Source organism: Corythoichthys intestinalis, chromosome 10 (assembly GCF_030265065.1).
Source record: "Corythoichthys intestinalis isolate RoL2023-P3 chromosome 10, ASM3026506v1, whole genome shotgun sequence".
Lineage (NCBI taxonomy): Eukaryota > Metazoa > Chordata > Actinopteri > Syngnathiformes > Syngnathidae > Corythoichthys > Corythoichthys intestinalis.
In genome coordinates this window covers 46,375,124-46,387,466 of record NC_080404.1, presented here as the reverse complement: position 1 = coordinate 46,387,466, position 12,343 = coordinate 46,375,124, and the positions used below count along the sequence as shown (strand labels likewise).

At 37.7% G+C, this 12,343-nt stretch overlaps 1 protein-coding gene across 3 annotated transcripts in view; it reads right to left on the bottom strand.

Moving 5' to 3' along the window:
• fancl (FA complementation group L) overlaps positions 1-12,343 on the bottom strand; it is a 63,108-nt gene that overhangs the window by 38,411 nt on the left and 12,354 nt on the right. For all 3 annotated transcript variants that reach the window (XM_057848164.1, XM_057848166.1, XM_057848165.1), the window contains one exon: positions 1,575-1,671. In XM_057848164.1, the coding sequence (XP_057704147.1) occupies positions 1,575-1,671 (97 nt within the window). The remainder of the gene's footprint in view (positions 1-1,574; positions 1,672-12,343) is intronic.

Sequence of the window (12,343 nt, the reverse complement as noted above, 5' to 3'; positions counted from 1 at the left end):
GTCTTTTACATGTTTTATTATATGTAACATTTCAATCCAAAAACGACGTGGCAAGACGTGCCTCTGTGCTGAGACAATGGTAACATCGGAATTCAACCTAAATAAGTTGTGATTGTATTTAGAAAAATGCAAATTTTGCTTTTGTTGATTGGAATTATGATGATTCTGCATGCTTTCCTTAAATATTAAGTTTCTGATGTGAAAACTGAGTGATTTAATAGCTGTTGAAAACTTGCGCTAAATAAAAAAAAATAAGTTGCTATTTTGGGCAAAAACTTATATGATATGTTAAATATTGCTATTGATCCTGAAAATATAGGCGATTATCTATGCATTTGGTGATTTTTGTGCATCTAGCGTGAAATTTGAGAATTTAAAAGCCATTTTAAGTTTTGTTATACTTGTATAAAAAATAATTAATCGAGATTTTATTGGGGAACGACTTTGAATTTTTTTTATGTTGCTGCTCATGGAGACTCATATATGCCTAAGGGAGGTGCCTGTTTTGGTTTTAGGTTGCTTGCGGCTTTGGATGAATATTGAAAGTAGGCCCCTACGGATCGGCCCCGAGCCCCGTGTCCTGTCCACTGATAGTGAAGTCTATGATATATGTAATGATAAGCAAATAACATATTTCTTCACCCTTTTACCAACAATACATAACTTTCCATTTTACCCTAGCATTACCTTCCAATTCACCGCCAATTCCTTCAGCACTGTGTCCCTCTTGCTGTGCTTAGTGAGGGATAACCTGGCGCTAGATATGGTGGAAGTAGCTGGAAGGCAGGAAAAACTCTATGGTACTTTCACAGTTCCAGAAGAGTGTGAATGGCCAGATGGGCAGGTGGGCACAGAGTGAGCTCTCAACATTCTCTTGTCCCAGGTGGATGTCAGTTTGGCTTAGCTAAGCATCGTCTCACAGTCATAAAGTCAAACTAATGCCGTAAATCAACAGTCTTTATTCGTAATAAGCGCCATATTACCTGGCCATGTTAAACTGTATTTGCAGTAAGCATTAACAGAAAGTTAACAGGAATTGTACATTTAAAAATGAAATTAAGCATTTGTCTTGTGATCATTGTTTTTCATCTTTAACGGCAGTTAAAAGCTAACCCCTAGTAATTCATTTTCCTGACACACAATTCCTTTTAGCCATTTATACTGTAGTATGGTTTGGTACTGTCCATGTAAATTAGACACAGTCTTAAAAGCTACAAGTGGCACCAAGCCATTGTAGATAAGAGTAAGGGTACTTGCTTTCTGTGTTCATAGAGGATCGTTTTCTATCACGTTGAGGTCTGTGCGGAAATGTTTTATCTGTGCTACATCTCAGTCACAGCGGGTTATCAAGTGTCTGTACAAGCTCTCCAGTTTGCCCCAGATTTGAGGACCCAGATGTAAATCACTGATTTGCTATCAGCAAATTGAATGGCCCATGTGTTAAATGAAGTCAGACCTGGATCTGGATTGGCTGAATATCAACATCCCGTTCCACGCGATAAAGACTCATTTTCATCATGAAGATGACCTAGTGAATGTAGACTGTGTTTTCATACATTTAAGTTAAGACTTACCTTATTTTTAAGGTTGATGGTAAGAATATGCTGCCGCCCAGAAGAGTCCTCAGCTTTCATCTTCAACATTTGAAACTGGGTGTCGATGAAAAGTAGCCTGCGGATCGACACACCATGCACATGTCCGATATATTAACAATTTAACATACAGTACATGCAACATTATTAAAAATACCTACGGAATGCGACATTTGGACATTTTTGCATTTCTGGTTGTCAACATTAAATGGTAATGTTTTTTTTTTTCCTAGGTACCGTATTTTTCGGACTATAAGTCGCAGTTTTTTTCATAGTCTGGCTGGGGATGCGACTTATACTCAGGAGCGGCTTATGTGTGAAATTATTAACACATTATGATATCATTTCATATGTTATTTTGGTGTTTTAGAGTGACACTGATGGTTTGGTAAACTTGTTAGCATGTTCTTTATGCTATAGTTATCTGAATAACTCTTAATCGCTATGGCCACGTTCGCGTTCTGCCTTTGACAATGTGTGTTCAATTCTATTATTGATTTTTTTTAATATTGAAATGCATGCTTTTAGTTTGTGGCGCCTTCACGCCCACGTGGAGGCGCGCTCGCATTTGTTTACGCGAAGAACAGCGCTCACACGCCAGAAAAAGATGGACAGTAGTGGCGAGTTAGCGAGAGAGAAACATGGCTGTGAACCTATGTTCTTATGAACTATTGTTTATGCTTGTAAAATATCTCTACAGGGGCAACACCTGTGTGTATCATCTTTTCTGTTGTTGTGTGTTTTCCACCTGCGATCGGACACTTAGAGCCAGTTGTGTGGTTGTTTGAACGATGGTTATGGTTATGGTGTTACACTTATATAGCGCTTTTCCACCTTTCAAGGCGCTCAAAGCGCTTTACACTATCTCACCATCCACCTACTGGTGACGCAGCACCAGGAGCAACGTGGGGTTCAGTGTCTTGCTCAAGAACACTTAGACGTGTTCATCAGGGCGGAGAATCGAACCCACAACCTCTGGGTTGGGGGACAATTACTCTACCACTGAGCCACGCCACCCCGATGTGCTAATGCTAGCGAACGCATGCTAATCGTTTGTGTTATTGCTGTAATAGCACCTAATTATCATTTATTTACGTTGATGCGAACCTGTTTGATTCAGCAAATTATACGGACGTCCAGGCATCGTCATTTGGGAGTTTAGCTCGCTGTATAGCCAGGACCGAGCCGTAGCGTCCTGGTGAGGACATTATATTCGCATTTCGTTGTTAATGCACTGTACACTTATTCAGCATGTTGTTCTCTATTGTATTTTTATATCAAATTGCCTTTCAAGATAACATATCTGTTCTAGTTGTTGGATTTTATCAAGTAAATTTCCCCCAAAATGCGACTTATACTCCGGTGTGACTTAAATATGTTTTTTTTCTGTTTGTTGGGCATTTTATGGCTGGCGCGACTTATACTCAGGTGCGACTTGTAGTCCGAAAAATACGGTACACACTTTTCCACAATAACCCAGTGCTGTCTCTAGATTTAGTCTGTGACACATTGATATTGCAGTGGTAGATGAATTTGTATGATTATCCAAATATTTAACACTTCATTTATAGCCCAATAGTAATTTTATACCAACTTAACTCTTTCAGTGCCGTTGACAATGATAGGCGTTTAATCAAGTGGCTCTTTTTATCCTTATGCTATGAATTTAAATGGGTTTGACACTAGTTTAGCACTAGAAGGCGTCAAATCCATTTGAAAGGGGAGGGTGGGAGTAAATGAAAATCCGTTCATTGACTGCCAACATTCCTACTCCAAATGGATTGGACGTGCATCATCGTCAGTAGCAGCTAGTGAGTTAAGTAGCTCTGGTATAATTTAGCTACTTTTGTCATTTTATTGTAGCTTACCATGCTACATTTTAGGGCTGCCGCTATCGATTATTTTAGTAGTCGATTAATCGATGAACTAGTTAGTTCGAATAATCGAGTAATCAGAAAAATAACATAAAAAATTAAAATACCTGAGCTGAGCCTCAAACGGTATAGAAAATAAATAAAAAGGTTCTATGTACAACAAAAGAACAATTGGCTAACGTACATAGCAAAAGTCCGCTAGCTTAAATGCTATAAAATACTAACTTTTTTTTTTTTTAAACAACGCTCTTAACAAATGGTTCAGACACATATTCCCACAAAAATTGGCTAAATATACCTTTAAACTAAATTACAAATTAATTAAAAATAACATTAGTTGAAACAAAAACTTAGCTTACGTTGGTCTTAACAGGGAGCAGCTGGATTTGGCCATGTGAAATGAGGCAGACTAGAGGGCAGTGTATCCACCCAAATCAATAAAACTCAATTTAAACACTTTCAAAATAAACCATTACAAAGCCACTTTAATGAAACGAATACTCGAAGCAGCAACATTTAATTTGAATATTTTTTTCTCATGGAATACTCGAGTTAATCGATTAATCGTTGCAGCACTGTCATTTCTCATCAGTATAGATCAGTTGGAATATTTTTGGCACCATTTCTTTAAAAAAAAAAAAAAACAAAAAAAAAAAAGGAACAAAAGGGACAAATTTGACTTACTAATCAGTGTTGTCTTCGTCAACAATGACGATAACGAAAATATTTCGTCAACCAACACTTTTTTCATGAAGATGACGCGACGATAACGAGCTTCAATCCTGTTTTGGGAGACTAAAGAATAAGAAGACAAATGCCAGTTTTTGTCTGACGAGACGAGAACGAGCCAAAAATATGCAGTAGTTTCCGTCACATGTTCAAAATGTGTGACATTTTATGTGTAGTTAGCCTGAATTGTAGCAGTGTTTGGTTGTGACGTGCTGCACCCCCCCACCCTTGTAACACGTAGCATTAGCATAGCGTTCGCGTTAGTATTAGGCTAATGCTAATGGCGAGCGTCCTCTTAAACTCTTGGATAACTATTTTTTAGGGCTGTCAAACGATTAAAATTTTTAATCGAGTTAATCACAGCTTAAAAATGAATTAATCATAATTAACCGCAATTCAAACCATCTATAAAATATGCCATATTTTTCTGTAAATTATTGTTGGAATGGAAAGATAAGACACAAGACGGATATATACATTCAACAAACTGTACATAAGTACTGTATTTGTTTATCATAACAATAAATCAACAAGATGGCATTAACATTATTAACATTCTGTTAAAGCGATCCATGGATAGAAAGACTTGTAGTTCTTTTAAGATAAATGTTAGTACAAGTTATAGAAATGTTATATTAAAACCCCTCTTAATGTTTTCGTTTTAATAAAAATTGTAAAATTTACAAACAAAAAATAAACTAGTAGCTCGCCATTGTTGATGTCAATAATTACACAATGCTCATGGTCCTGAAACCCATAAGATCAGTCGCACCCAAGCGCCAGCACAGGGCAACAAAACAAAAAACACAAGTAACAAATGTACATGACACTGTGCTGTCATTTTAATCTGTTTGAGCGGGGCATGTGCGTTAAATGCGTCAAATATTTTAACGTGATTAATTTAAAAAATTAATTACCGCCCGTTAACGCGATAATTTTGACAGCCCTACTATTTTTACATAGTTTGTGGTGTCCAGGTGGGTGTAATTAAAAAACTATTTACTATTTTCCTGCTGAGTGTGTCTAGTCACCAAGTTGCCGTTGGCGAGATAGTTGGAAACCTTTATTTATCTTTTTATTTTTGGGGGGAGTAAAATTTTTTAATTTTACAGATTAAAACATTTTTACCAAACGTCGACTAAAACTAGACGAAATTAGTCTTGAGTTTTTTTGTCAAAGAAAAATTAGACGAAGACGTTTTGAGATTACTAAAATATGACTACGACTAATTAGTGTTAAAGTCCAATAGACTAAGATGAAAATTAAAAGGGCTGCCAAAAACAACACTGAAGCTAATAAAATAATGCGTCTATGGATGACTTTACAAGTGAGATCATGGTCACAAGCTCTACTTGGCCAATAAATTACACCTTTCTTTCTTGAGCTGATTACAACCTACTGAGGCAGAGGACACTGCACTGATCAGTCTCGATCATGCACCGACACCACGGTCAGATTTACAACCCTGTTGGCTGCTCCGGCACACTATAAAGGAGTCAGAGCTGCCTACCCTCCAGTACAGTTTCCAGTCAACTGAAACTTCGAGACAAAAGACTGATCTAAGACAAAGGACTTGGAGAGTCCTCCTCCAGATTTACAGTACCTTACGTGTGCTGAGCTTGACGTGGCTGTATATCTGCCGAGGATTTATGGAGTGTGTTAGGGAGGAGTGATGGGAGCAGTGTCCTCAGGGATGACACACATACACGCTCTTAGGAAAGTGATGGAATGATGGCAGACGATGTCTGCAGAAAGTAGCTCATAAATGTGACTGTTCAATCGCACGCTTGCAAACGTACACAAGTGAAGGGCATCCATGTTGAAGTCTCATATCACACTGTAAATACACAATGTAATGATAAGGCCAATTTGCTTCTCTTTCCCCACCTCTTATCCTCAATCGCTCTATATCTACTTTATCTCTATATTTATCTTCAAACACAATCTTTTTTTTTTTTTGTAATTTGCACACATACTTCCTTTCACTTTGATACTGATAGGAGTGCAAGATGCCAACAGTAGATAAATATAATCTAGCAGCAGAAGACAGCTTCTGCATCATGATAACTTAATATCCTCGAGTACTCATACTCAAATACTATAGAGCAATAAAAAAACCATTACGGTTAACAGCTATAAATGCACAAATCTGTCACGCATTTAATAGATCTGTCCAAGTGAACAAAGTGACAAGCATCCAAAGAGCTGACACTTTGTGAAATACATTAATTAAATAATTGTGGCTCGATGAAAAGAAAAAATCAAATCGAGTGACATCGCAGCTCAGTCATAGCAACAGCAATAGGCCTCATGTCTTTTGAAATACCAAGTTCCAACTGACAACAACACGCTAAATTAGCGAGCTGAAAAATTTGCTAGCCACCGGAGAAACAAGTAAAAAACATCAACAGTTAACTGGCTAGCTGATTTTCACGTCAAGCAAATCAGAAGGGTGCCAAATAAATCATGCAAGTTAATTTTAATGGTGACCCCAGAGTAGGAGAAAGCCTATTCACATCTTGTGCTTCACATGTGATAGGTGGTTTCTCATTTTAAAATTGTATAGATTATGAATGCTAATTTTGGTTTTATTTCAATTACTGTTTTGGCCCGAATATAAGACGGTGTTTTTTGCATTGAAATAAGACTGAAAAAGAGGGGGTCGTCTTATATTTGCGGTCTCGACATTATAACCATTCACGACGCTAGATGGCACCAGATATCATTTAGGGCTGCAGCTATCGATTATTTTAGTAGTCAATTAATCGATGAACTAGTTAGTTCGAATAATCGAGTAATCGGATAAGGAACATGAAAAATTAAATACCTGAGCTGAGCCACAGCAGGTATAAAAAAATAAATAAGGATCTATGTACACGTTTTTTTTTTTTGCAATGCTCCTAACAGATGGTTCAGACACACATTTCCACAAAAAATGCTAAATATACCTATAAACTAAATTACGAATGCATTAAAAAACAAAAAAAAAACGTGAGCTCAAACAAAAACTTAGCTTACGTTGGTCTGAACAGGGAGCAGTTGGATTCAGCCATATGAAATGAGGCAGACCAGAGGGTAGTGTATCCACTCTAATCAATAAAACGAAATGCAAACACTTTCAAAATTAACTATTACAACGCCACTTTAATTAAACGAATACTCGAAGCAACAAAATTCAATTCGAAATTTTTTTCTAATCGAATACTCGAGTTAATCAATTAATCGTTGCAGCACTAATATCATTGAAGCGATGTTCTGTCATGACAGATCTCAGCTACTCTCAAGTTTAACCAGTTTGCATTATTTTATTGCAATGTTTTTCCTTATTCAGATTTGTTTCAAGACTACAGTTACAGATAGATTTCACTTTGATAGTTAATGCAATTCAGAGGTTGCGCTAGACATTTTCGTTGTCTGTCATTTTGACTGACAGGGTCATAAAAACCCGGTCATAATCTATTTTTACCCGTCACTTAAATTTTTAAAATGATGATGACATATTCAATAGTATTTAGTTTTCATTCATTTTTAATCAATATTGTAACGCTTGCTTGGCGGCGAAAAATTAGACACGGAAGTCGTGTATTTTTCTCCCTCTTTTTACTCTGCCTACCGCCAACAACACCAACAAAACAACAATTCCACCCCCAAAGAAAAAGAGGCAACTATATAGACCCCAATCACCAACGTCACACAATGATCTTAATTGTGGTTGTCAGCCCAAAATCTTCTAAATATATATTAAATGCATCTTACCAGATATAAAATGACTACTACATAGTCTGTGGTGATCGTTTGGTGCCCAGATTTCTTGTCGAATTACAGCAGTCCATCTCGCTCTCCTCTTCGTACTTCAAGTCTCTCCGTCTATCTTCTCTGTTACTGCAACCAACCGCCACACACACCTTCACCATTTTGATTATTAATGTTAACGAGCAGAAAAACACGCCGTAATAGGAGGCATGTACGTAGCGGTAATGTGTAAACACGACGAGCTGACGGACAATATGGCGGCTCCAGTCAGGGGGGCGGAGTTGTGACGTCATGTGATTGGGGTCTATACACAGGCGGCAATCTAGTCCACCAATTGGATGACGCGCTGGCACACCGGGTGCACCAATAAGAACCTCGCATTGATGTGTCAATCACGGTGCCGCCGCCAGACCCCGGTGACACTACAATATTCTGACAGAATAGCCAACGACGTCATGCATTAAGAGAGACAATAGCTAATTAATATGCTCACTCGCCACCCTGTGGTCTGGGGTGTGAATTGCAACCTGTCAAAATGACGGACGGACTTGTTTTTTCCGTCACCGTTTTAAAATACCGGTCAACGATGGAAAATATTCGGTTAACGCGACCCCTGATGCAATTATTGCAATTTTGTTGATTTATCACAATTGATTGGTTTATTTACATTTCAAAAAACAAAAGCCATTCATTTCCGAATGTGATTGCACTTTAGTTTACATATTTAAATGTTCAGATATTAAAATTTGAATGAGGCAAAATAACATGCCTTGTCTCTCAAATATATTGTTATAATCATTTGTTTCGGATGTACTGTAATTATTTTCTGTATAAAAATTAATTCGGTGTTCAAAAAGTCTTTTTTCAAACATGAGTCTTGAAAAACAGGGTGTCGTTTTATAATCAGGGCCGTCTTATATTCGGGCCAATACGGTACTTGCCAATATTTTTTTTTTTCTTTTTACAAGTGGACCGTTTTGATTTTCACACTCGTGTTGGACATTAGTCTCAATAGAGCATGAATAAGACACACATTTCTGCCTCTTCTCCACTGGTGTCTCACATGTTAGCAGGAGCAAGTTACTATCCCTACTTGGCCATGATGGAAACAGCGTGACAGTCAGACATCATGCTGGGAAGACTGATGAGAGCATCCCATTTGCAACTCCATGGCCAACTGAGATGACTCCAGACAGTGCAACATGCACGTGTGCCAGGTACACTATATGGCTGCAGTATCTGTAGACTTGACTGTTTTTTTGTGCTAATTAAATAAATGTAAATGTATAATTTACAGCAGTAGTCTTCAACATGCTTTTACACCACGTCACGCATATTTTGAAAGACTGTTATGGAACCCATGTCAGCTTTGACCAGTTAACATGACCACTAGGGGTGTGTATTAATGCTGCAACAATTAATCGATTGACTCTAGTAATTCGTTTATGAAAAAAAGCTTCGAATCAAATTTTGCTGCTTTTGCTGCTTTGCGTATTCGTTTAATTACAGTGGCCTTGTAATTGTTTGTTTTGAAAGTGTTTGCATTTAGTTTTATTGAGTTGGGTGGATACACTGCCTTCTAGTGGCAAAAGTGAATATGACTTAACTTATTGAATATGGCTGAATCCATCTTCTCCCTATTAAGACCAACATAAGGTAAGTTTTTATGTGACCTAATGTTTTTTTTTTTATGGATTCGTAATTTAATTTATAGGTATATTTAGCCATTTTTTGTTTGAATGATTTATTAAGAGCATTGTTTAAAAAAATATGTTACCATTCTATAGCATTTAAGCTAGCGGACTTTTGCGATGCAAGTTAGCCACTTGTTCTTTTGTTGTACTTCGATCCTCATTTATTTATTTATTTTTTATATCATTTGAGGCTAAGCCTTTGTTTTACATCTCCTAAAATGAATTCTGCAACGCATTAAATGTTCCTAATCCGATTACTCGATTATTCGAACTAACTAGCTGATAGATTAATCGACTACTAAAATAATTGATAGCTGCAGCCCTAGTCTGTATTGCCTCATGTCTGGTGATACGATTTGTATCACGATTCACATGTCACGGTTCGATCCAGATTAATCAAGATACTACACAGATGATTATTTATATTTGTATACCACTTTAGAGATAAAAAACGAACATAAAAGCATAGGCAGGGTTTGACTTTTGTGTGCGTGTGTTCCAAATTCAAAATATTCATCTTGCCTCCTCAGGAGTAGTTTTGGCTAAGCAAAGCAAAGGACCGTCTCTAAGAGACTAGTCGCATGATCTGTTCAAAAAATAATTGTGACCCATTATGAACTACTGTACTTTGTAGGATTCTTGTTCATATCACTCACTTTTGTTGTTTGATTTCTTGCTTTACAACTTATATAGACCGCATTTCATTTATTTTAAATTCATATATATAGGATGTCACAGTGACATTTTTCGGCCACTAGGGGGGCACTTCCCCGCATGTCTCCCCTCAATCTCCAGATATGCATAAAAGTACATATATAGCAATTTCTTCCTAAAACCTCATCCAGCACTCAAGTGAAAATGCTTTTGTTTGAACAACTCATTATAAAATTCTCTCTTTTTTTGGTGCAAACCTGCTTAAATGCAGGATTCTAAATACTCCACGCCTCCGTTTTTGCAGTAAAAGCCATAATGAGCCCAATTTTAGATGACTAATCAGAGCAAATCCATACGCCATTGCTGGGGTGTGCCGCCCCCAGCACAATTCCAACAGCAACTAATGTTACTGTTTACACTGACTGACTCTAGGCTGCTATAAGTGTGTAAACACCCCAGTCGTGGCGGCCAACCACTAGAGGGCGACATACACAAATCTCTACTCGGATTAGTCTAATGTTGTTGTTACTTTAGCAGACTGCAAGGCAATGCTGCGGTGCGCTGCCAACTCGTGGATGGGAGTAGAAGTGCAGTGAATCGTTTATATGCACCCAAAACACACGAGTAAAGATCGATAAAGAGAGATTTTTAATCAATATGAGAATTGCGTGACGTAATATTGCTTTATAAGTCAGAATATATATTTTAACACCCCTAATGACCACACTCTCAAAATACAAAAATTAGAGACACAGGTCCAAAGTAATAGAAACTAGAAAGAGCACAACTCATTCACCTGGCCCAATCAGCAGACAGAATTACATCTAAAAACCCCTAGTGGCTATTAACACAGCCATGCCAATTAAGACGCTAAGCGAATCTCAAGTGCTTTAGAGATTGAGGCCCACTGTGTATAATGCCTCATAACCATACTGCCACATTGAAAATGATGTTGGTCCAATTTCCAACATATCTTTACCCCCTTCTATTAAAACCTGAGAGTCTTCAATTAGAGCTATTTGCATTTTACTAATATCATAATTGGAGCTGTGGTCATTAAGAGCAAAGTGGAAAATGAGTGTAGTAGTCAAGGTTTAATCCAGGCTCGAAAAGAAGTGATATCTTCATTTTGCTTCTCCACTCCTCCTAAGGGGAGAAGTCAGTATTATTTACAGGGCTTGTACCAACATGTGGGCTGACAGTTATTAAATGAGACCAGTATAACTTTAAGTAAAAATAAGGAAGCCATTAAGAACTGTGTGTGAGTGTGGAGTGGAGTTAAGTTGTTGCAGCCAGCCAATCTGAACATACCTTTGAGGTAAAATAGCAGTGATATTAGAGCCGTTCCGACTACGTCAACGTCGATGACGTAAACGCGTTGACGAGCACAACATCCCATCATACGTTAAAAGGCGAGTTAAAAAATGGCAGACACTCGGGTTGCAAGTGGGGAAAGTGGCACAAAGCCCAAAAAGCAGACCAGAGTGGCCAGAGCATGCATTTATTTTGACGAAACAGAGTGTGTCACTGTCGTGTGAAGTCTCTGCAATGCAGGGATTGCCTACCACGGCAGCACATCGGCCATGAATGAACACCTGAAACGCCGTCACCCAGGTATAATTTTGGAAGACGACAGGAAACAACAATTTGGGGGATCGTAAGTCCATTTAACAACATTTTTCATTGAAGTTTCCTTTACAGTATGTGCGCTGTACTATGGAGTATTAGTGGCTAATGTAGTGTATTAGTGGCTAATGTAGCTGAATGAGCAGCTGCGCATTTTACAGTGGAATAAAAAAAAAGTATCTGAACCTTTTGGACTTTCTAACATTTGTGCATAAAATCACCATTAAATGTGATTTGATCTCTGTCAAAATCACAAAGATGGAAAAAACAGTGTCTGCTTTAACTAAAACCACCCAAACATTTATAGGTTTTCATTAGGGCTGTCAAAGTTATCGCGTTAACGCGCGGTAATTAATTTTTTAAATTAATCACGTTAAAATATTTGACGCAATTAACGCACATGTCCTGCTCAGACAGTATT